The 23,422-nt window shown below is 48.5% G+C and overlaps 3 protein-coding genes across 3 annotated transcripts; all 3 read right to left on the reverse strand.

The window, feature by feature from the left end:
• Window positions 1–366: 366 nt before the first annotated feature.
• LOC104025793 (glutathione S-transferase theta-1) lies at window positions 367–5,841 on the reverse strand. The gene is made up of 5 exons (XM_075718626.1): window positions 5,730–5,841; window positions 2,735–2,822; window positions 1,879–2,029; window positions 1,126–1,302; window positions 367–573 (listed from the first exon to the last, which is right to left on the reverse strand). The coding sequence occupies exons 1-5, from the start codon at window positions 5,839–5,841 to the stop codon at window positions 367–369; spliced, it is 735 nt and encodes a 244-aa protein (XP_075574741.1).
• Window positions 5,842–6,877: 1,036 nt separating this feature from the next.
• DDX51 (DEAD-box helicase 51) lies at window positions 6,878–17,180 on the reverse strand. Its single transcript, XM_075718370.1, has 16 exons — window positions 17,158–17,180; window positions 16,611–16,987; window positions 15,981–16,219; window positions 15,703–15,853; window positions 14,100–14,245; window positions 13,672–13,743; window positions 13,381–13,487; window positions 12,762–12,870; window positions 12,043–12,188; window positions 11,160–11,358; window positions 10,412–10,527; window positions 10,205–10,321; window positions 9,166–9,267; window positions 8,627–8,690; window positions 8,278–8,412; window positions 6,878–7,424 (listed from the first exon to the last, which is right to left on the reverse strand). Exons 1-16 carry the CDS (start codon window positions 17,178–17,180, stop codon window positions 7,398–7,400), a joined length of 2,130 nt encoding a protein of 709 aa, XP_075574485.1. The 3' UTR covers window positions 6,878–7,397.
• A 1,014-nt stretch (window positions 17,181–18,194) lies between these two features.
• LOC104026519 (macrophage migration inhibitory factor) lies at window positions 18,195–20,518 on the reverse strand. Its single transcript, XM_075718878.1, has 3 exons — window positions 20,411–20,518; window positions 19,183–19,355; window positions 18,195–18,311 (listed from the first exon to the last, which is right to left on the reverse strand). The coding sequence occupies exons 1-3, from the start codon at window positions 20,516–20,518 to the stop codon at window positions 18,245–18,247; spliced, it is 348 nt and encodes a 115-aa protein (XP_075574993.1). The 3' UTR covers window positions 18,195–18,244.
• Window positions 20,519–23,422: the final 2,904 nt, after the last annotated feature.

Genomic DNA, 23,422 nt, shown 5'->3' on the forward strand with positions numbered 1-23,422 from the left:
ATCATAAAGTTCATCAAGTCTATGGATCTGTGACGTGGAAAACTCAAAGCAGGGATGGAAAGGGCAGTTCTTCCTGGTCCCAGTTCCCACATGGGCCAAACTGCCTCTGTCCTCAAGCAGATCCAGTGGTGTTGGAGCAAGAAAGAAAAGCCTATAGGGCTACAGCTCACATACTTGTAGTGGACAAGAGGAGAAAGCAGCTCACTGCAGTCTGTTTAAGATGTACTTCTTCCCTTCTAAGTTGCAGAAAGGCTGTGATTGAAGTGCATTTTGTGGAATGGTGTTTCTGTATGATTTTTAGAAGAAATGCTGAAATACTACAAAAAGCCTGCACAAAATAATGCATTTTACTTGGAGTATAGCCCCCTAATTCTGGCTGGCCTGCTTTAGGAGCTGGTGCTTGAAATGCTCCAGCAGTTCAGGTGCAACCTTATCAGCGGTCAAGTTCTTGGCATTCAAGATCCCTTCATGGGCTTCCTGGAAGAGCTGCTTCCCCACCGCTTCTTCCACCCGCCTGCGCCACTCTGCTAACTTCGGCCTCTCCTCAAAGAGGTCGTAGCCAGCACCTACAGGCTGCAGAGAGAGAGCAAGAGAACCCGGGAGTGAGTCAAACAATGCATTTACCAGGGATGGGACCAGCATGAAGCGTGGATGTAGTTTTGGTTCAAGGCAGCAAACGGTCATCACATTAGGCGGAGTTCATCTCTGGTTCTTAGCTAGTAGGAAGCAAGTGTTGTCATCCTCAGCAGCTGCTGTCCCCTGGGATGTGCAGTGAAAGAGCACTGCCATGGCTACCCCAAGAACCATCTAATGCAGAACACACTGGTCCATGCAGACCAACACATCTTTTCAAAATATCTGTACTTTCTCTGCCTAGTTTGTAGTTATCTTTTTTTCTCAGGAATTTTGTCCACACTTCCATAGAGAGAACCGTCTCAAAGTAGGTGTTCTCTGGCAAACTCACTTATGGTCAAAGTCAAAAAGGAACAAGATTTAACTCCACTAAGGAGTAAACCGCAGGGAGAAAGATCTGCCATCAAAGAGGTGGTGGTGCTGCAGCCACACCTTGGCCTGGTTGCCCGCAACCCAGCTTGCATATCCAACAGCATTGGGGTTGATGCTCACCTGCATGAGCTCCACCAGTGCTACAAGGTCTGCCAGGGAGATCTCACTTCCTGCAATGAAGGGCTTGTCCTGCAAGAACTTCTCCTCAAACTGCTTCAGGACAATGTTCAGCTCTTCAGTAACACCTTCCAGTTTCTCTGGAGGAAGTGGCTGGCCTGTGAGGAGAGGCAGCACCACCTGGCAGGGAGAAGAAACAAGTTGCTTTTTACGCATTTCTCTCCAAACTTAGTCCACACCCTCCCACTGCCTTCTTCTAAGGGTCCCTTACCAGCCATGCACGACAACAGCTGGCACTGCTAATCTCCTTTGGCAGATTAACATTAATGTCAGTCATTAATTCCTGCCTGTCCTTGTCTCCTCCCTAGAAAGTCTGAAATTTCAGCCACGAGAGTCTCCTCTCAAGGGAAGGCTGCATCATCTGCAAGCAACTGCATTTTGTTTTCCAATGGGAGGTTCATTTTTTCCATGAAGCTGGGCAGAAGGCAGTGAGCTGTGTCTGGTGTTAGCTGCTCACCCGGGACAAATTTGCTCTGGATCTCAGTGCATGCACAGAGCTGTGGCTGCAGCATGAAGTATTGGGGCCACTTCAGTTAGGCTCGGCTGAGCAGCCAAGTCAATTCCAGATCTACTTTTGTTCTTATCTGTCACCTGGTTTGTACATTTGCTTAGAAAGGCCCTGCACGCAGGAGGTACTTCCCGGGCCACTGCACTCACAGCTCTTAGCACTTAGTTTTTGGTATATAACGGTCTTACCTTAGTTAAGAACAGCTTGCTCCCCTTCCCACGAATATTGACGTGCTGCCATGAGAGGTACTCATCAACCCTAGCCCTTTTCTGCAGGTCAGATGGGTACCAGTGATCAGGAGTCTTGAATTTCCGGGCCAGGTACAGGAGGATTGCAATGCTGCCCAGAGAGCAAGGCAGACCGGTGAGCTGATCGTCTGAGATTAAAGCACCTCATCCTTTCTTCTTCCCCCAAATTTTGTACTCCTGGACCAGGGCTCTCCTGCCCTACCTGTACATGGGGAGCCATCGGCAATACAAACCTGATCTGAGTCAGGCAGAAGTGCAGGACACACAATTGCCGGCTAGGCACAGCACATGAGAGAGTTTGCGCTGGCTTGACCGGCTGCTGTGGACAGCAATTACGTGATACATCAGCCCAGCGAGACAGATGTGGCCTGCTGGTGCAGTTACCCCATCAACATTTTTGAGCAAATATGAGCCACAGAACAAGTTTATACCAAATCAGAGCTTTGTATAGCCTGGCTATCCAGCAGTGGGTGCCTTGCATCAGATTTACTGCATTGACCTACAGCCTCCAGCTGAAGGCAGAAAGCAGGAGGACACATGGACAGGTATTTTGGCTTAGAAACATTGCCTACATGCAAGCTAGCTCCAAACAGCAGCTCATGGATTTTTCCACAATCAGTGCTGTTTGAGTTGCTTGCATGAGAAAGCTTCTCCTGAAACAAGCTGGAACAGATAGGGAGGAGGCAAACACTGACCTGGGCTGGAGTCCCAGTAGAGACCAAACAGTGCACTTACAGAATCCAAGCATTAGGATAAACAATACTGCAGTAAGGGTTTGAGCTTATTTGAGCCTCACCTCTCTGCTAAGGTGAAAGAACCATCCCTTAGCGCAGGCACCTTCATCAGGACGTTCACCTTCCGGAACTCCTCTGTCCTGTGCTGCCCTGAGGAAGGAAATGAGAAGTTTTATTTGGCAGTCATGCTCAGGACCTGTCTGCAAACACCTGAGGAGCCTGTGGGGACCATCTGGCCTCAAATTCCTGGTTTTGATTGCACAAATACAGTCCTGTTTAAGTTTATAAGCAATCAAAAGGCGCTGCAGGGTGAATATGGGGTTTGCCTTATGATGTCAGCTTACTTGCTTGTTGCCTGCAGACCAGAACAACCTCTCGACAAAGGTCAGAATGGTTAAGAGTCCTTTCATACCAACAGTGCTTGTCAGCTCAGGGCTCTATCAGCTCTAGGTTTGTGCCTGGAGGTACCTGTCCTGGACAAACCCAGAGTGATCACCAGGCACCTTGGAGGAAAGGGATCTCAGAATCAGAAACACGAACCACAAGGACAGTGAGAAAGCAAGGGATTTTTTTTTTTTTTTTGCTGGAAGAGAATGTAATTTATATTCAACTCTCTTTTTAGTCCTCAGATGAAAATAGATTTTTTGTGATTCCATATAAAGCCGTGGGTACTTTATTACAGATCTATCAATCAGCTCTTTATGTGGGTTTTGCATATCTGTTATCAGAGCAAATACAGACTTGGGTTTGCTTTTAAGCTATCTTTCAGCCCCCCCTGAATGGCAGGCAGAGTGATCCTGACAGAAGATGCTTTGTTCATCTGAGGTCTCAGTGTGCTCCATTGCGTTTGAACCCAGTCCCAGGAACCTTGTTTTATGTGAGTTGTTCGTGCCAGCCTTTTCCAGCCCCTGGCTTCAGTCATACATACATACCTCTGCATTCAAGTTTCTCTAATGTCTAACCCCGTGCCACGTCCTGCCATATGAGTCACCTGAGCATCTGTGCCAGAGGAGATGCTCTGGAAATGGTTTTAGTTTTTCCAGTACTTGGCAAACCTGATTTGTGACTATTCCCCCGTCACTTGGCTCACAGCCCGTCTCCCCCACCCCCTTTCAAAGAGACTGGGATTTCCTACACGTGGCGTGAATATTCCAGGTCCTTGGGTGTCCCTGGAGTGTCATGTGATTTCTATCTGTTCTCACTCTTTCTACCCATTTCCTTGAGACCTACCCTACCGGGTGCCCAAGAGCTTTTCTGGGGGGACAGATTTAACCTGCCAGCTCAGATCTGAGTATATGTTCCCTCACCTGGTCCTTACATACCGTGCAGTGATGGGTACTAGTGCAGCAAGGCCAGCTGCACCATATCCCCACGTGAGTGCTCATTCGGGAGCCAGTGTGCCCATAGCTGTCTGCCGAGCAGCTGGATCCTGAGCTAACCCAGCTGCAGGTACCAGGAATGCTGCCCCACAGTGTGGGAGGTGCACACACTGCAGGAATGGGACGCACCTCTAGCATTCCCAGAAGCCAAATTACCCATCTTAAATCCACTGATCCAAAGCAAATGCTGATGCCACAGGGCACAGATCACTGGGAGACTGTGATTTAATTCACTTTCCTTCTTCTCAGTTCCCCAATACCTGTATTTCAGTCGTTCATTCTCCCCAGTGCTCTCATCACTTGCCTGCCAGTCTCCTCTCCTTTGCACCAGTGTCTCACCACAACAGTTCATTTATTGGGAAGGAAGGGGCAGGACACTAGATGGGCCTGCCCCCAGCTACAAGCAATAGCAAGAATTTTTCCTACTGAGACAGGTCACAGGAAAGCCGCAGTAAGGTACGATCAATGCACAGCTAAGGTGTGCAGGGGAACACCCAGAGACTAAACCACAACACGCCTGAGGTTTCTTTGAGTCACAGGCTGGAGCCTCTTTTGTTCCTTTATCAGTTTCAGCCCCAGGAACTTTCTCGTCTTTCATTATTTTTAAGCATTACTTACCAAGGCATTTTTATGCCAAATACATTACCTTAATTTAAAATCCAGCAGAGGTCTGGAAAGGTTGAAGGATAGCTTTTAGCAGCTTCTGTTACAAAGAACAACAGATCTTTGGGCATCCTTTGGTGAAAACACATGATACCTCTTGGGCAGGCTCCTACCAATTATCATTTGGTGTTAATACAAACTAAACCGCCTTCCTTTCTTCATTTCTAGCATTCAGATCCCTGGTGGCTGCGCCGTCTCACTCCACTGCCTTCACTGTTTTTGAGAGGGTTGAGGACAGCCTTGCAAAATAACTTGACCACAAACAGCGTGACCCGATGGAACACCCAAAGGGGCGGCTGGCTGTCCTGCCCTACCTGTACATGAGGAGCCATTGGCAAGCTCTGTGCATGAGGATCTATCCCAAGAGGCTGCTAAGAGGAGAAGAAAAGCTGCTTTGCAGCAACAGCTGCTGCTTACCGGAGCGCAAAGTTTTCTAAGGAAGTTGAATTAGAGAGCGAGAACCGCACACCTCGGCTGGCCTCGCCCATACGTGAACGTCCCGTCTCTGTTGCTTTTTGTTTCCCACCTAAACGGGGAATGGCCTCAGGCCTAGCACATCCTGAGCGTTTCTTCTCAGAAGAGCGTTCCTTCTCAGAAGAGGGTTCCTTTTTTTTGGAGACCCATTTTCTGCTGGGGTGGGGCCAATGTAAAAGATACTGCACACCTCCGCAGAGTCGCGTTTGTTGCAGAGGAGTGCAGGCACCGAGACTGCCACTTAAATAAATCAGTGTTTCTTTAGAAAATGCAATTCCTGTTTTCGTCTTGGTATCAGGAGCCCTCTGCAGCTGGAGGGCCACCCCACCCTCTGGCAGCATCTCGCACTGACGGGGATGATTGAGTAACCCGGTCCCACCCGCGGCGCGGCTCTGCGAGGGGACGGGCGGGTAACGGGGAGCGCCGAGGGGAGCCCGGGGTCCCAGCGCGGCCGGGCGCCCGGCTAACCGGGGCTGGGGGCCGCCGCGGCGGGCAGAGGACCCCCCCGGCCCCGGCCCCGCCACCCGCCGGCCCCGCTCACCCTTCATCAGCTCCACCTGCTTGAACTCGAAGGGGATGTTGTTGCTCCGGGCGAAGATGTAGAGCGCCCGGCAGGGCTGCGAGAGCAGGTCCAGGTACAGCTCCAGCCCCATCCCGCCGCCGCCGCCGCCGCTGTCGCCGGTCCCGTCCCGTCCCGTCCCGCCAGCCCCGCGCTCCCCGGGCGGGGCGGGGCAGCGCCGAGCCCACCCTCGGGGGCGGAGCGCGGGGCTCCCGCCCTCCCCGTAACCGGCTTCGGCCGAGAGCGGCTCTGCTCGGGCCCCGGGGGTACGGGGCGGGCAGAGCTGTGCCTGGTAGTTTCAAAGGACGGGGGCGATGGCAGCTTTTCAGGGCACCAGGCTCTGCCACCCTGTATTTGAACCCGGGCTTGTCTTAATAACTGCCCTTAATTGCTTAATGAAAAGAAAAGCAAAAGCTAGGCTGACGGGAGGTAGGTGCACAAGAGGTAGATCCTTGCTTTGCTCACGGGAGCTCACGGCTCTTGCCTAAGAGGACTTTCCATTTCTGCTAGTCTGACACCAGCCCAGGCACCCGTGCTATGCAAAAACCGCTTGAGGGAGAGAAAGTAGTCACACAGTAGGACACACGCTGCTTCGCTGCAGTAAAACAACCCCACACTGCTCCCGTCTTTACAAGATGCAACCACCCCTCCTCACTCACACCCCTCGCCACCACGATTCCCAGCCCCTCATTTTGCCCCAATAATGTATTGCTAATGCTGGTGTGCATTTATTTTGTTTTACAAAATCATAAGCCAGAGCTTCCTGCTGAAGGTCATAGAAGGTAGCTGCAGGCTGCAGCTACATAGTAGCTCTAAGCTTTCTGCCAGGGGCAGCTAAAAATATCAGTGGCATGTGTCAAATACAGATTGATGGCTTGCAGTGATACTAGCTGAGTCCAGTATATTCATACTAGACACCAGACATTTTAGTCTGCATTAAAACCAACCTAACACTTAATAATAATACCTGCTCTTAGCCCTGGTACTGAATGTTGGAAGGAAACAACATAGGCAAGAAAATTACAAGAAAGGCACAAGACTATCAAAGTGAAAAATCCCTCCCACACTAACTCCATCCCTGTACCCAAGAATCTTTATTAGAAAGTTTGAAAAATATATGTAGCATTTATTTAAGAGTTGCGGTCACTTCAGCCTAGAGCAGCTCTTCAAACATGCTTCTGCTATAGGCACTATAGGTGTTTATGTATTTGCAGATACAACTGCTTGTGCAGTAAGACAGAACCATTAGTTGTCCCAGTTCAGAGGCAAGAAGGGCACAGCCCTCACCTTTGGAGACCAGCAGTTCCATCAGGCCCATGCTCAAGAGCTGTATAATAGCTCTTCTCTTCACCGGTGGTAGTTTTACATGTGCCAGTAGGGTATGATACAGTTGTCTTAAAGAGGACTTTGCATCTCAAAATTATTATTTTTTTTTTTTTTAAAACAGTAACTGAACTCTGTTGACATTGTCCTTGAAAGAGGAACGAGGCCTGCAACAGCTGACTTCAGATACGATAAGGTTGAGGAACCAACCGTTCAGCTCCATTCAGGGACCACATCTCATTGTTACTGTGCTGGGTAGCAGTCCATGACCTATCCTGCTCAGCAGCTTCAGTGCTATGAAACACGACCTTCTTGACTTCCATTCATTCAGGCTCGTTTCTGTGCTCGCTCGTTCTGTTCAAAATTAAAGTCGAGAAGGTGACTGAAGATGCCCCTGTCTCACACAGAAGGGACTTCAGGGAGCAATGGGACAATTTAGTAATCCTTTCTGCCCCAGTTCTCAAACATTCCTAGTCTACAATTCAAACCCATCATTTTTCAAGGACAGATGTTTACCAGGAGTCCTCAAATTAGACAGCAGAACACTTGCCCAAATCATAGCACAGAAAGTCTATTATGGATCCCTAGTCTACCCATCTGGCAAGTTAAATGCTACCCTGTTCTTGTCTGAAAGCTCTCAAACCTTCCCACTGGTGTATAGAGGGCCTGCAGAAAATGCTTTCCTAGCTTGGAATACCCAACTTCTAGTAAGCACAGTTGTAAATTACAGTCTTAAAACTGTAATGATGAAAGGTTTAGTCTCTGCGTTCTGTTTGCCTTCCTCTGGGTAGATGCCAACATCCCAGCTCCAGAGGTAAAGAGAAAGGCAGAATAGAAAAGGAAACACCACAAACCATAGAATCATTTAGGTTGGAAAAGACCCATAAGATCATCAAGTCCAACTGTAAACCTAACACTGCCAAGTCCACCACTAAACCATGTCCCTAAGCGCCACGTCTACATGTCTTTTAAATACCACCAGGGATGCTGCCTACCTTTCTTTTGACAGAAACCCTCTTTCTCCCCTCCCCACCCTTTTCGAGTCCTTCATAATGATGCACCCACAAATACTGCCTTCACACTGAAATGGAAATGTCTCGGTTAAAGGAAAGGACCCTGGACACTAATACTTGTCCTAGTCATGAGTTGCAATAAACGGTGCAAGTTGTAGTTTGATTTTTTAAATTTTCTTCCCTGTTTCAATTACCTTGACTGTCTTCTCAAGCTTACACAGAGCTCCCTCATATTGCTGCACCAAAGGCTTTAATGAGTTGCCCTTCACTGGGTGCTTCTTTATGTCTTGGATGCCGGCATCCTTCAACATCCGCAGAAACCTACGTTCCTGCGTAACAAAACAGATGCAGGAGATGAGACACCCCACTGCCTGTCAGCTAGAAAATGAGCACATTTTGGAACATGCTGCCTAGTCAGGAAATAGTTGAAGCTTCCAAGTACAAAGCTCAGCTGACTGGAAAAGGTGGGAAGTAGTATGAACTTTATCTTCCTTATGCCCCTGGTATGCATCCTTATCAAGTGATCCCATTCCAACAACATACCTGAATTCTAAGGACCAAGCTGAAAGCGACACCCGCTTTTCCTGCACGAGCCGTTCTTCCAACTCTGAAAACAGAAAAAGTAACGTCGAGTCAGTTTAGCCATGTAGTCACTGCCATTATCAGCTCCAAGTGTCTGATTCTGAAATTCTCCAGATTTAAGACAGTCTGATGAGTTTTTTGAGGTTAGCAGAGCAGGATGAGCCATATGTTACAAAGGATGAACATTTCCAGGGCTCATTCACAGCTGCTGAGCCGCTGCAGTTTTCTGAACATCTAGAAACCCAATACTCGATGCTGTCCAGGACAGCATTTCTAGGTCCTGTAAAATACATTTTCTGTAATAGGGTGCTAGTCCTCTGTGTCAATACTGCAATTACTCTGGTGATGCTACAGGCTTAATTTTGATTAGAAAGCTATCTGCATATTAAAGCAAAAAAAAAATCCAAAGTTAAAAACCCTTTTAAGTGCAGGTCACCTTTGCTGAATATTTCAAAGTAAACAAAGCTCAGGCATCTTCCTTTTGTTCCTGGTTGTCTTACCGGTGAACGTATGTCCTGATGAACTGAGGCGCATCGTAGTTTATTACATAATTCACTCCTTTAACGTCAATCCCTCGTGCCGTGGCATCTGTGCTGATTAACCTGGTTTTAAATGTATGTATGGTAATTTTCAGGTAACATCTCTTGCACTACACACACAAGTGAACGCAGCACAACTCTTGCTAATCTCTGTTCAAAGCGGGCAGCCAGCCTCTGACCTCTGAGCACGGCAACAACACTGTAAGTCACTCCTTATTGTCACTGGCATTATTAGCCTCCCACAGACCTCCAAGCATGGCTACAGGCTTGTCACCTACTGTTGTGCATAAAGTTATCGGGTGTTTCCAGGTTCTCCAAGCACGCAACACTAAGCCAGGCGGCTCCCACCACATTGGAGGTTACAAGCCTATAAGCTATCTGAACGTTCCATAAAGGCAGTGAACGCAAATAGCAAGGTGCAAAATTCCAGTAGTCAAGGATGAATTTAAACACAGCGTTTGGATACAAAGAAAAATCCAGACAATAAATATTTACCTTCCTCTCAGAGACATTCCACAGGTGCAATCACATATAACTACCAAAATCACAAAGCAAATCAAACACATGGATAGAAGTAAATCTGTATGCGAGTCTGATCAGGGTTTTCTTCGGTAGGAAGCCCTAATACTACATATAGTTCTAGCACCAACATCCATTTTCTTCCAAAAAGCACCAGACCCCAAGCACAGACATCAAACTTAAGATTCTCAGAACTGCATATGTTTTTGGCAACTATACGAACAAGCAGTTACATTTACTGCTTGTTATAAAATAACACACAGAAATTCAGATTACAGCTACATTAGAATGGGCCAAGTTACATGCACGGGCAACAATTCAAAAGTCAGACGCCCAAGTCTCACGCCCATTCAGTAAGTCGGTTCCCACACGCTGTTTTACAGAGGACCCCATTTAACTGTGTTCTTGGTTCTACCTAGCTTTTCACACTGGAAATAGCCTATGTTGTAAGACATGCAGGAAGCTCATTTGAGATGCTCACAGTTGTATTTTTCCTTGTTCAAATTCCTTCATGGTTCTCCGTCTCTCATTTGGAGGTAACCGAGAAGAAAATTCAGCCACAGTGACACCACCAAAGGCTTGAACCAGCAGGAACAATCTGTAGGTAAATGGGATAGAAAGCCACTTCATCATCTCCCTAACAGTACTTGACAGATATCTACTATAGTGATCTCATTAATATACTCACCTGTGAGAAGCTTCCCTGGAGTTGGTAAAGCACAACACGCGGGTAAATTTCATTGTCAGCATGAAATGCAAGAGGAGCAAAGGCTTGGAATTCAGGTCACAAGGCACATAACATTGCTGCAGTCGACAGGAAAGAAGTGCAGAGAGAAAAATTACTTCTTGCCAAGGCTATCTTCTCTGAAACCCACTACCTGTCCGTGACCTGCATAGGCTTGGGTGTTTTGCAACTGACTAATAGCAGCAAAACCACACTCTGCAGCGCTACTCCCTTTAGAATAAGTCACAGCCACAGGCTGGGAAGATACAACACAAGGTGGAGACAGGAGACCTGTGTGGGTCCAATGTTCTCACTTCTCCACAAGTAACAACATGCACTGCTGTCTTATGTACAAGGTGACCTGTAGCTACATGCCTTGAAATGCATGTTATACATAAGTGCTAACACATTATTATTGCTTTATACCTCCACTCCCCATTGCTTGTAAACTTAATTCTGCATGAAGAGAGTTTAATTTGAAAAAAAAAAAATCCAGTCTTAACCAAATGAACACTAAGGAATGAGAAAACAAATGCACAAAGGTAGAGCTCTCTGGATCATAAATACTCCCAAAGCCACTTTCTCCCAGCACCTCTGTAATGCAAGGAATTATAGGAAAGACATATTTGTTTATAGAGTAAAAACATAACTAGATAATCCAGAGTTTAACAAATCTTCAAGTATAATTTATTCCAGAGAATTAACGTCATACCGATAGCCCCTCAGGGAGTGTGTATTTCCTATTAGTATCTTGTTCAGTCTCTGCTGCACCTCCGAGTGTTTTTTTCTCGGAATAGACAGACGTGAAGAGGCGAGGCTGGAATAAGTCCAGCTGCTGCAGTTTCTCTGGGTCCTGGGTCAGTGTGGCTGAAAACAGCAGTTTCTGCAAGGGTATCTGAGGATAGCAGGAGCTGAAATATACAGCACAAGGAAACTGAGCTTTGAGGACAAGGAACAAGAGTTTCTCCACAAATGCCTTCAGATGATGTTATGAGGGACGCAATTAACTCTTTTTGATGCTCTTTTCCTGCTCTGGGCCTTTCCCGTAGGTTCTTTTCCACCCTTGTTTTATGGTGCAGTTCACACACAGTTCAGTGCTCTCAACCAACTGCACGACCCACTTCCGTTACCCCTGAACACATCCTTACCCATGTCCTCACTCTAGTTGCTTCCTTCCTTGGTCACTAATCTGTTTCCAACACATCTCTACCATGCTGCATGAAAACAGCAGCTGCAGACAGATAATTCCAAGAGCCTTCCATCAAATCCATTACTCAGCCTGCCAGAGGGTATTACTGTGCAAATGAATCACAGACCTGCAATATTTGTGCATTCTTTGATGCTCCTTTAGTCTAGTTCAGGAAAGCCTGGAGAATACAATACTTAGGCTTCAGTCTAAAAGACATCCTCTAGTATTAGCTGTTCACTGCCTGCTTATTCAAGCTTTGAAAAAGCAGCTGCCTTACTTTGGCAGACATTTCTCAGAGTAAGCAAGCTTTAGCAGTGCCTGTGGGGGAGTACTGTGAAGCAGGGCAGTGGCATCTAGGTGCTGGTGTCCATGCTACCACTTCAGAGAAACACATTTGGCAACTTACCTGGCTGCTGTTATAGGTCCTGGTTTGGTCCTCTGAAAAAGCATGTTGGAGCCAGAGTCATTTTCTACTTGGAATGCAGCTTTGACAATTTGGTTCAGACAGTTCTGGTGCATGTCATCGATCATACGGTCAGCTTCATCTACAATCTGAATTCACAAGGACGAAAACCACTACTTATTAAATACTGTCTAGCATTAGGCAGCTTTTATTTTCCTTTTGTAATACTATCATTATCAAATGAAGGCAGAAGTTTCTACCCTAAAACTGAATTTTGCTTTTATATCAGTGACTCAGCAGCCAGCCTGATATTCAAATTACACACACGTTCACCTGCACATAAATCCAATCCATGTCTCTGAATAGGACATAAAAATCTCCATATACTAAATAAGATTTCAACTATGTCTCTGGACAGACTCCCATATGGTGGAAGCTACTACAGTCTGATCATCTACCCTGACCTTGACCAATAAGGCTTTACTCTCAGTTTGTGTTTGCAAGAGGCTAAGAGAGAAGGGGAAGTAGGTGGATGCTTGGGTGTCACGAGTTGGAATAAAATATCTCATCTTGAGACCACTGCCTGAGCAATCTGGAGCATAGATCAGGCCCGTACAACAGTTCCAACAGAGATGGATTTATGTACCATGCAAGAATAAAGCAGGAATTACAGCTGTAATGGACCCTGGCACTAAGATGGGAGACCTGTGGAGTTGACTCACCAGGAAGCGAAGCTGTGTCAGGCTGAACCCCGGGGTCTGGCTAATGTGATCTGTGAGCCGCCCTGGTGTAGCCACAATAATATCAGCCAGGCTGCAGTAGCCTGTCACTCTGAAAGAACAAGCAGCTTATCAGTAAGTTTCTCCCTACACCATAAAGCAAGTAACAGAGATCCTTGGTCAGCAGACCTTAAGATTTTCCTACTATTCACTTAACTGAGAAATAATAAAATTCAAATATGCACTTTACTTTGGAAAGCATGCAAAGACAGTGCTGGATGCTAAACTTTTAAACAAAAAATGTCATACTTCATTGCTCTTAAAAAAAAAAAAAGCGGCCAAATGCCGTAACAATCATTTGTACCTGTGGGTATAAGGTAAACATTTGCATTCTACTCAGCTGGCGAAGAACCCCAAAAATCTAGTAAAACATAACAATCACAAAAAAGGGTAGTAGCAGGCACTTTGACAAACACAGAACCACCATCTAGCATATAAACCCATTATCCGAAATCATTATTGCATGATGGTGTGATGCAATAGCCTATATTTTGTCCTCTGCTTACTGAGATTAAATAGTTCACAATCTCTATAAACCTCATCAAAAGACCTTTTAACCTACTTTTTCTGGACAAGCATCTCCTGCTCCTTTGCAAAAGATTTCTGGCCAGTAATCAAAACGACCTTCAGACCTGTCCCATCAGTGTAAATGTTGAACACTTTACTCACCTGCAGAGAGATGGGTTTGTTAGCCACAACGAAGTAATTTAAGGTAATACTTTCCATTATGCTAACATCAAACCCACTGACAGGGTCTTCAGCCTGCTTCACAGAACATCCAAGCAAAGTACAGACTGCACCAGCTTTTCCCCTGGCCCAGTTCTGCTCAGGAAGAAGGTGAAGAGCCACATACCTGTTGTGCCAGTTCTTTGGTGGGCAGAACAACCAGAGCGCGTACCTGGCAAACTACTCGATCTAGCAGAACCTGCCAAAACAAAGGCCAAATGAGTCCCTGAAAGCAGTGGGGATTAGAAAAGGGTTCTTGTATCTAACCTAGTGAGAAGATATGGGCTTGACATATCCTCATGGAGTTTTACATTTCCATTTTACTCCCCTCCACCCTCCCAACTCCTCATGCTGTGTTTGTTGTCTGAGAAAAGGAGTCCAATGCTGAGATGAGGGGGACTCATACAGCTCCCTGAGACAGCTCTGAGCTAAAAATCTGCTGCTCTGCAGCCACAAATTCCTTGGCTTTTTGATCTACTTCTAAGTTCAGGTTTCGTTTGGACAAAAGCAACCCCAGCATTTTCCCTACAGATATTTCACTGGGGGTAAACTCACCTGTACTATGGGTATGACAAAAGACAGGGTTTTACCACTGCCAGTAGGTGCCGAGACGCAGATGTCTTTGGGACGGTATCCTCCCTGCCCCATCAAATACCCATTGGATGCACTCTGTAGAATAGCAGGAATCACCTCTGCCTGAACTGAACAAAAATGGAAACAAACAGTAACTACAGAGTTAACTGGGCTAAACCAGTGTATCTAAAAAAGGAGTTATATACAATGAATCTGCTTCCACATCTGTGCTGTTGTTCCTACAGACATAAGAGAGAAAGAAATCAAAACCAGTTGTTAATAGAGATGCTATCTGGTCTTAACTGGTTCTTGTTCACTCATGGGAGCTTAGCACTGAATACAGAGATTTCCCTCTCCAAGAATTCAGCTATTTCTAGTGCTCAGCTGGGATGTTACTGTGTTAAATATTGTTTTCAACTCTATTTGTCTTCTCTTTCTCATGTTAGGATGGCACTGGGCATATTTGTCTGTAATCAACCTTTCTCTGAAGTACAAACTACTCTTACATAAACGCAGAATATGCAACACGCAGCCTTATCTGCCAAGGAGCAAAATGCACAATTCCTCTAGGCTTTGGAGTCATTCAAGTTCACTGCAGGAGAGTACACAAGGACCAAAGCAAACAGTCCTGTACAAACAACAGCTCTGGCTGTCATGCATGAACTCTCTCCTTTCCCTGTCCCATGACAAGCCCTGGCCAACTTCAGTTTATCCATGATGTTTAGCAGCCAGGGAATCTAGCTCTGTGACAAGACCATACTCAGTGACGCATACGATGTATGACTTTAGTGGACACCACCACTACCAGACAGAGCATGACACTGCTTGATTTATCTATTACCAAGTGCCATAAGCTAGACTTGATTTATGAGAAAACACAAGAAGTTGCTATCAGCAACCTGTTAAGAACAAGAAAAGCAGTAACATTTACATTCAAATGTCATGTAACAGCATACTTAAAAAGAGAAGACACATGCTGGCTTTCCAACATAATCTTGATGAGTTTCTAGTAAGACTCCAGGCTCAGCTGGACCAAGTAATTAGCTGAAGGTCAAAGATCCCACCTTCTTCCCTTCTCTCCCTCTCCTTATCCCTGCTTCTAGCTGTGTTTTCTACTTACTTAGGAGCTGACATTTATTGTACTTGTCTGCAAAACCAGTAAAATAGTGGAAAACCAACAGCACTGTTTTGCTTGAACAGTTTTCTGCTGCTTTAACGAGCTGAAGAGGTTCCCAGAGAGGTCTGATGAGAAGCAGAGATGGTAGAAGGTAAGGAACTCAAGCACAAGCCTAGCATAAGGGGAAAAGATGGGAGGACACAAGTAAGGCCTCCCTTTTTTGGCAGCTGTGAACTATTACTTCAAGCCACCATATTTTGTGGAGCTGCACTGATGACTAGGTAACAGATTTCAATTAGTCTAGATAAAGACTTGAAAGTGAAAGGTTAAAACTGATACAATCCCTTTGATGCATTAAACTTGTTTTTGTTCTGTATTTTACTTCACTGACTACACAAAATATACAGCAACACACTGCAGGAACCACATAAGTCAATTCAGAAAGACACAAAAGCACTATCAAGGTACCTGGAAAAAATGACTCTATCCCATTCATTTGTAGCTTTTTCAACAGCTTGGGATGAATTCCTGGGACGTCTCTGATTGGAACCAGATTATCTTTGATACGTTTTTGCACTAGTTTGGGTTGAGCAAGCCACTGTGGTAAGAAGGGCTGAACCTGAGGTGAGGGAAAGGAGAATAACAAAGCGTTTCTGCCGTCAAACAGGCAATGCCATACATAAAATAAGACAATAAGGATGCCTGTTCCTTCCTGACCATCATCAAAATTTAGGCAAGCTAGTTACCTTCTGCACTGGCTTTCTGTCATAGTCTCCAAGAACCAAACTGGAGGGTGGAGGATTTGCCTCTTCCTCCGAGGCTGCTAAGGACAGCTCCTCTTTTGTGCTTTGATTTACTTCAGCTCTTTCACTGTTCTCTTTCTTCCTTGTTTCAGCTCCCTCTGTTTCCTCATCCCTCTTCTTCCTTTTAGACTTATTTCTAAGGTTGCTTCTGTTTTCCTGTTGTTTGATGTCTTCTTCAGAATCTGGAATTTGGATAACAGGAGTACAAAGCTACAGGTCAGAACAGGCTACAGAAAAGGGACATAGGAAACATTTCACGACATAGGACTTAAGCAACAACTTGCAAGCTCCTCTTTCTTCCTAAATCCAAGTGCAAAAGCCAAACATCCCTTCACTGGTATGGATGCAACTGAAGACTGAGTTGACATGCTTCCCTCCTTCCCTTACACTAAACCGATCCTCAAAGTGTGCAATATGGGGCTTTCCCCTAAAAAAGGAATTACTTGAGGAACATATTAAGCAGAGGAAAACAAAATTTATCTTCAGGTAAATTCAGCAAGTTACTCAAAGAGCAACTTGCACCTACTTCTCTTTTAAGAACTGTCGACCAAAATGAGCCCAGTTTATCATTACCTGCTTCAGTCCTCTCTTGAGGCACTTTCGATTTTCTTCTATTTTCTTTCTTCTTCGATGGAGTGCTGCCATCTGCTGCCTCCTCAGTATCCGCCCTTTCTTCAGAAGAGCTGCGAGGCTGTTGTTTCTTCCTTCGCTTCTTCTGTCCTTGCGCACAGGACTGCTCTTCACTCTTCCTCTTCCCACCCCCGGGGCTCAGCCCCGCGCCCCCTGGGACAGCTCCTCGGGACGGCTCGCCTTCCCCTCCCTCGGGCAGCGCCTCCCGCTGCTTCTTCAGCTGCCGGGCCTTCGCCTGCTGGCGCAGCCGCTCCAGCAGGACCCGAGCCCGCTCCTCCGCCTCGGCCCCCTCCTCCTCCCGCTCCTCCTCCCCGCCGTACCTGAAAGAGCCCAGACAAAACCTCTTCAGGCATAGCCGCCCGCCCCCACCAGGCCCATCCGGCCGAGTCCCTACCGCGGGGGGGGACGCGGGGACCCAGCTCCCGCAGCCAACCCGAGCCGGGGCCGGGGCCGGGGCCGAGGGCCGGGCAGCGCCCGGGGCAGGCAGTACCTGTTGATGCAGAAGAGCGCCATGGCCGGGCCGCGCCGCGCCGCCTGGGCGCACGGAGATGACGTCAGCGGAGCCCGCGTGGCGCGAGGCGGCGGCGGAAGGCTCCAGAAGGCGCGGGGGCGGGCGCGCGCCGCCTGCCAGCTGGGGAGGGGCGGCACCGCGCGCGCCCTGAGGGTGGGACGGCTGAGGCGGGAGGGAGGGGGAGCGCCGGGGGAGGAAGGGCGGGAACGGGGCGGGGGACAAGGCTGAGGGGAGAAGAGCGCCGCAGCCGCGGCGCCCAGCCCGCCAGCCCCGCACGGCGGGAGCCCCGCCCCGGGACACGGAAGCCCAGGAGAGCACAGCACCGCTGCGGGGACAGGCCGGCAGCCGGTAGGGGCTCACCCCGGCCGCACCGCGGCTCCCACAGCTCTGGCTGCAACCCCTGCCTGCCTGAAGGGAGCCCGCGTAAGCAGTATGGGTAGCAGCATTTGGACTCAGGGAGTAAAAGCACTCCTTTCTTGCTTGGCCCCACATGGCTGGCATGTTGTTAGAGGAAAGCCTCCCTGAAGCAGCAGGCAGAGGGCTGGCCCAAGGACTGCTTCTGCTGTGGCAGTGGAGGACACAGCCAAAACACCCAACAAACTCAAAACCCCAATCTCAGAGCAACAAGAAGCCCTGAAGGCACCTTACAGCCTCTGGAGCCCAGCAAGGTAAAAATCACCCTGGAGTGCTGTCAGGCACCTGCCGCTCAGTCTAACTGTACTGTGAAATACCACATCTGAGAAATAGAAGCAAACTCAAAGCATTCCTTTTGTTTGCTTTAGCTATCAGAGTGAAACAGATACCTTGGATACCTTGCTGATTGCCCAACTCCATCCCCAACCTACCAAAGCCTACACCAGACAGCTTACTTCTAAATCTTTATTTGCCTTCTACACAGAGAAAACAGAGGAATGTTGAAGCAGCAATATTTAAACACACTATCAGGGAGCCATCGATCTGTGAGAGCGCACAAAATGCGACACAGGGCCATTTGTGCGGTGGTCTCTGCTAAGGGGCAGGATGAGGGTAGGTCCAGGAGCAGCCTCTTCAGACAGACGGGAGAGCTCTACGCAAAGGTGGAGCCATTCCAGCCCACATTGGCAGCGTTCATGTCGAAGTAGTTGATGTACACCCTGCAGAAGAGGCACAGGAAGACACAAACAATGACCTTACTAACTCATTTATATAAGTAATGAGCGAGACAGGAAAACAGGACAGGGGATGGTGCTTCCCATTCCTCAGAAGAAGTTTCAAGCTTTGTTTTTACTGAAATTTAGCTAACTTCTCTAGTAGAGCCTCCAAACAGTCAATATTCCTCAGAGTCCCTGGAACTGTACTTTTTTTTTTAATTTTTAAAATACAAACTCTTCTTCAGTCAGGGACTGTCCAGACACCAGACTGCTTTTGGTTAGTAGCCTGTCAAGAATTTCCAGAGATCAAACCCTTTTGTTTCCGAGCCCTGCAGTCCACCACACATGTCAAACAGACAGGCAGCCTTGCGAAAGCCAAGCAGGCCCTCAGGGCCGGCTCTGCACTTCTCCCTTCCAAGGCCAGCATGTCAGTGGCAGCAGGTTCTCCCCATCCTTCACCGCTGCACGGTGACGCTCTCCCAAGGCTCCGCAGCCTGCAAGGGAGCTGTTCACAGCCTGCTGGTTTCTACTTTGCCTGTCAGCTCCAGCCCATTACTGCTCCTCCCTTGTGCTTTCGGCCTCCCATCGCCAGAGGACATCACACCTCAGCGGCAAAACCCCACGCTGTGCAACTTGTGAATCCTCTGGGATTTTTCCCTACTCTGAGAACAGGAAGCCACATAACAGAGGACTCTCAAGGGAAAGATGCAGGCCTCAAGCTCTTAACTGGACATGGAAACACTGCAAGTGATCACTTTGTATTTTCTCAAATACCTAGACTTATCCCTGGCTTTTTGTATTTGTAAATTAACTTTTCAAAACAGTTTCAGAGACCCCGATAAACGACGTTAATAACATCACGTCTCAGCCTTACCTGTCTGCAGATACATGCAAGTGCTTAGAGATCAGATCACACAGGAGCTTGGTGTAAGTCTTGTTCTGCTGCCCTCCTATTTTGCCAATGCTGTAAAGGCTGCAGAGCGCGCAGGGATCGGTGGAGCCCCCAAAGGACATCATCTGATCAGGTATGATGTGCACAGCGATGTACTGCGGTAAAAGAACAAACAGTTACAGGACATCTCACCTTCCCTTTCCTGACACAAACTTTCTTTAGGTACTAACTTTAAACAGCGCAATTGTGTGCTGCATCATGGCCGAGGCAGCTCACCCCACTGCCCTCTGCACCCTTCCGAGGGTCGGGCACTGCAGCCCGCATGGGGGGCACAGCACAGGATGCTGCGGGGATCCCCCCGAGCCTGGCTCTCAGCTTGAGGAACGAAGGTTGTGTTTGCGCAAAGCGGGAGACACTGCACAAAACCGTCACTGCATGGGGCCAAGAGCACGTGGCTAGAGATAAAGGCCTTAAAACTGTGTTTGCGTGCCAGAATTCACACCCCCAAATCACTGACTGAGCCACTGGCCTAAGAGCAATGGTCTGCAGTTCAGCCCTGTCAGGCTTTGACTTCTCAGGCTGCAGCGGTCTGGCCCAAGAGGGGCTGTATCCCATCCCGGGATAGCCGGGAGCAGCCCGGCTCGGTACCCGTTATTTCGCTTTGCCACAGACTCGCTGGCCGGGCAGATAATAGCCCCTTCCCCAAAAACGGGCCGCTGGCACAGCGCCGCGGCCGAAATCCCGACTGCTGGGCACAAGGGCAGACAAAGCTCCGGCGCTGTCGCTGTTCGAGCCCCAGGCCTCCCCCAGGCCAGGCCACCGCTCCGGGGGGCCGGGCCGATGCTCGCCGGGAGCCGCACGGCCCCGGGCCGGGCTGCGGCGCAGACAGGCCTGCCGCCGCGCCGCGGCTCCCGCGGAGGCCGGAACGGGCGCAGGCCCTTTCCCCCGAGGCAGCGCGGCCCGCAGTCACGCTGTACCCGCACAGCTCCGCCTCGGCGCCTCGGCCCCGGGTGGGCGGGCGAGCGAGCGGGCGCGGCCCCGCGGCTGCCCCCGCTCCGAGCGCCGGGCCCGCCGACCCTCCGCCGGGGCCGCGCATCTGCTCGCCCCGCTCCCAGCCCGGCCCCGCCGACCCCATCCCGGGGCGGCCCCCGCTCCCGCCGGGCCGCGGCCCCCCGCCTCCGGCAGCGCCGGCCCCGCCGCCCGCCCTCACCTGCGCGGGCTTGCCGGTGGCCTTGGCCAGCTGCTGGGTGAGGTCGCCCATCAGGCTGTCGGGCACGGCGTCCTTGCAGACGTTGGTCTGGATGGCGAACATGGGCATGGTGGCGGTAGCGGGGGGGCGGCGGGGCCGACGGCGGGAACGGAGCGGAGCGGCGGCAGCGGCAGAGTGGAGCGGGGCGGCGGCGGCAGCGCTTTAGTACGCGCGGGGCCGCGCCGGCCTTAAAGGGGCCGCGCCCGGCGGGGCGGGGGAGAGAGCGGATGGGGGAGGCTGCCTCCCCAATCTGCTGCGGCTTACGGCTTCCCTCCCGCGGCAGCGTGCCGGCCAGAAGTTTCCCCCGTTTCCGCCGTTATTCGTTTGCTTTGTTACTACTACTGAGCATTTTTTGCGGGTACTTTGTAGGCTCCTCCCTGGAGCTGAGTCTGCCGCGCCAGGCATTCATGCATAATCCGGTATCAGCACATGTGATACTACAGCTGTCGCGCTCCCGCTGGCTTTTGCAGGATCAGGGCCCAAAAGGGCTAGAGGGCCTAGCTTGGCAGTTGCAAAAAGTGATACTAGCCCTGGCTCCGAAGAGATTTTTTTTTCTTTTGCAAAAAAAAAAGGCACATTTGTACGCTTTGTGTTTTAACTGTGTGTAGCTTTAACACGATGTACGCAGAAACATGTGACTTGCTGGCATGTTAATTATTCTCTAATGTTTTTCAGTCAAATTGAAAGCGATCTATTACTCCTTAGTATCCTCATTTTCACATCATGTTTTTCTACTGGAAAAAGGCAGAAGTGATCTTGGGGTTTTTTTGCTTAGAAATGAAATGATGCTTGTCTATTCGGAGGTGAGAGGTAGCTTGAGAGATGCTGGGCTGTGTGATGGGATGCACGTAGGCTGCAGAGGGCACAGCTCCCCACCCTGCCTCTTGCGCTGCCGTGACTGCAGCTCAGCGCTCTGCTCAGCTGCCTGAAATGACTCACGGGAAGGCTAAAGAGGATCAGGCCCAGAGCCTGCTCCACACAGGCATTTTACACACAGGAATCGAGCATGTGTTCATTTTTAACAAAGTCCCAGCACTGCTGCTGCTAGAAAGCTTGACCATACATACGCATTACACATGTGAACACACATAGCCCCAAATGAAGAATAAGGGGTGGTATTGTATAGGAACGCTTTGGAGTGGCACAGGCTATAACTGAGAACTGGCAGGACTGGAGCACTCATTTTTTTAGTGATTAACAGAGCTATTAAGAACTAATATCAGTTCCCTGCTATTGCATAGTGCCACTTATTCCTCCCACCTTCCTGCCTCCCAGAGTTGTTGCATGGATGTAGGGTGGGAATTCTGGCGGTGCAGGAAGAAAAACTCGAGACCAATGTCACCACCGGTGTTCTTGCCCTGTGGCCTGCCAGACCCAAAGCAACAGACCCTGGCCATGCTGCCGCACAATGGAAAGACATCCACAGTTTCATTCTCTTTTGCCCCTTTGACTAAGGAAGAAGCAGCGCGTACATTTTCATAGCTTCTAAAGATGCATTTTTAGAAGTTAACCAAATACCGGTGTGTATGTACGCACCCATCCCTCATATGATTGCTGCACAGTCATGCGTTCATAATACATTTCCTAGATACAGAGCATGTGCTTTAGAACACAATTGCTTGTGATTAAACTAAGAACAACGAATATATATGTCTAAGAGCAAAAAACCTGAAAGGGAAAATGTTTTACAGAAATATACCAAAGAGCATTCTAAGGACATGACAGAGACAGAGGTAAAGAAAGCTTTTACATTCCCTATTAGAGAGTATAAGGATTATTAGCAAGTAGAGGTGGTCTTAATTGTACTTGTGCCATGAGGTACCTTAGGAACACACGTGTTTGGATGCTCTGAGAGCAAGTCTAAAAGCATCTCACATAGAAAGGCTTCAGAAGATATGTGGGGCAGGCTGAAGCCATTCCCGGAGGCTGACTGCAAATAGCAGGGCTGGGGCATTCACAGGCTGCAGTTGTGCATACCCACCTGCATCACAGTCAAAATCTGAGCACAGAGCAAGTGGACCAGGAGCCAGGACAACATCAGAGAATGCTGGTGCTGTGGCTGCAAAACAGGCAGAAGCAGCATTCTTTGAGCAGGTGGCTTTAAGAAGGCAGCAGATATATTTCCGGAGGAGGAAACTGCCTCCCCATGGAAGGTCCTGCTGTGTTTAGGGGCTTCATAGCCATTCTCCACAGGCAATTCTGCCAAAAGACTACCTACCTGTATTGGGTTTGTGTGGAAAGGTCTTTTGATTCACCAGAGCAGCTTTCCTTTGTTATCTCAACAAAGCATTTTTGCAGGTTGAGGTACAGGCTTATATTTAAAGACTGTGGCTGCAAAGCAAAGCTGTGATAGGGACAAAATGGGATGTTCACAATAGAGCTCAGAACAGGGGTGAGATGGCTTTGTTCTTCCAGAAAAAAAAAAAAAGTCACAATACACCTAATTTCAGAGATTCAGGGAACAGAGCTGTACTCAATCTTTGTGTTTTACTTTGGAAGCAAATGCTCTTATTTGACCTAGGGCTTGAATAATAAATATTTACATGGAAATCTTCCTTTTGTAATTAATTCATTACTTTGGCCTCTGGGAATGGCTCACTCTGCCTCATTTTGAGCTGTGCTCTAATCTTCACTGTCACTGCAAATTGTTCAATGGATGAAAAGGGGAGGGCAGAAGAGTGAACAGTGGGTTTTTCCACTTAACTCCCTCTGCCTCTCTTGAGCCCTGGGAGACTCTTGCAGCACCATTTTTTCTGCTAAGCAGCTAGAGGTCCATGTAGTGTTAAGATCCAAGGGGGACCTGGTCTGCAATCCATCCCTTTTAAATAAGAGATCGTCATGTCTTTCCTCCTTTTGAAGGGAGGGCCGTATGCCACGTTGATAGCTTACACATATTTTGAAATCAGATCAAGATAGTTCTGTTTAAATTTGGCCAGGCTGTTGAGCATGAACAGGGCAAAGGCATATCCAAAT

Source organism: Pelecanus crispus, chromosome 11, assembly GCF_030463565.1.
Source record: "Pelecanus crispus isolate bPelCri1 chromosome 11, bPelCri1.pri, whole genome shotgun sequence".
Lineage (NCBI taxonomy): Eukaryota > Metazoa > Chordata > Aves > Pelecaniformes > Pelecanidae > Pelecanus > Pelecanus crispus.

Bases quoted from the DNA above. Each gene is read 5' to 3' on its own strand.
- LOC104025793 (XM_075718626.1), bottom strand. From the start codon at position 5,841: ATGGGGCTGGAGCTGTACCTGGACCTGCTCTCGCAGCCCTGCCGGGCG. The intron at 1,303-1,878 runs GTAAGACCGTTA...TCTCCCTGCCAG, and splicing joins GCAAGCTGTTCTTAACTAAG to GTGGTGCTGCCTCTCCTCAC. The intron at 574-1,125 runs GTGAGCATCAAC...CTCTCTCTGCAG, and splicing joins CACTGGTGGAGCTCATGCAG to CCTGTAGGTGCTGGCTACGA.
- DDX51 (XM_075718370.1), bottom strand. From the start codon at position 17,180: ATGGCGCTCTTCTGCATCAACAG. The intron at 16,220-16,610 runs GTAATGATAAAC...TCCAAATTCCAG, and splicing joins TCAAGAGAGGACTGAAGCAG to ATTCTGAAGAAGACATCAAA. The intron at 14,246-15,702 runs GTACCTTGATAG...ATTTTTGTTCAG, and splicing joins GATAGAGTCATTTTTTCCAG to TTCAGGCAGAGGTGATTCCT.
- LOC104026519 (XM_075718878.1), bottom strand. From the start codon at position 20,518: ATGCCCATGTTCGCCATCCAGACCAACGTCTGCAAGGACGCCGTGCCC. The intron at 19,356-20,410 runs GTGAGGGCGGGC...CTTTTACCGCAG, and splicing joins CCACCGGCAAGCCCGCGCAG to TACATCGCTGTGCACATCAT. The intron at 18,312-19,182 runs GTAAGGCTGAGA...CCTCTTCTGCAG, and splicing joins TTGCATGTATCTGCAGACAG to GGTGTACATCAACTACTTCG.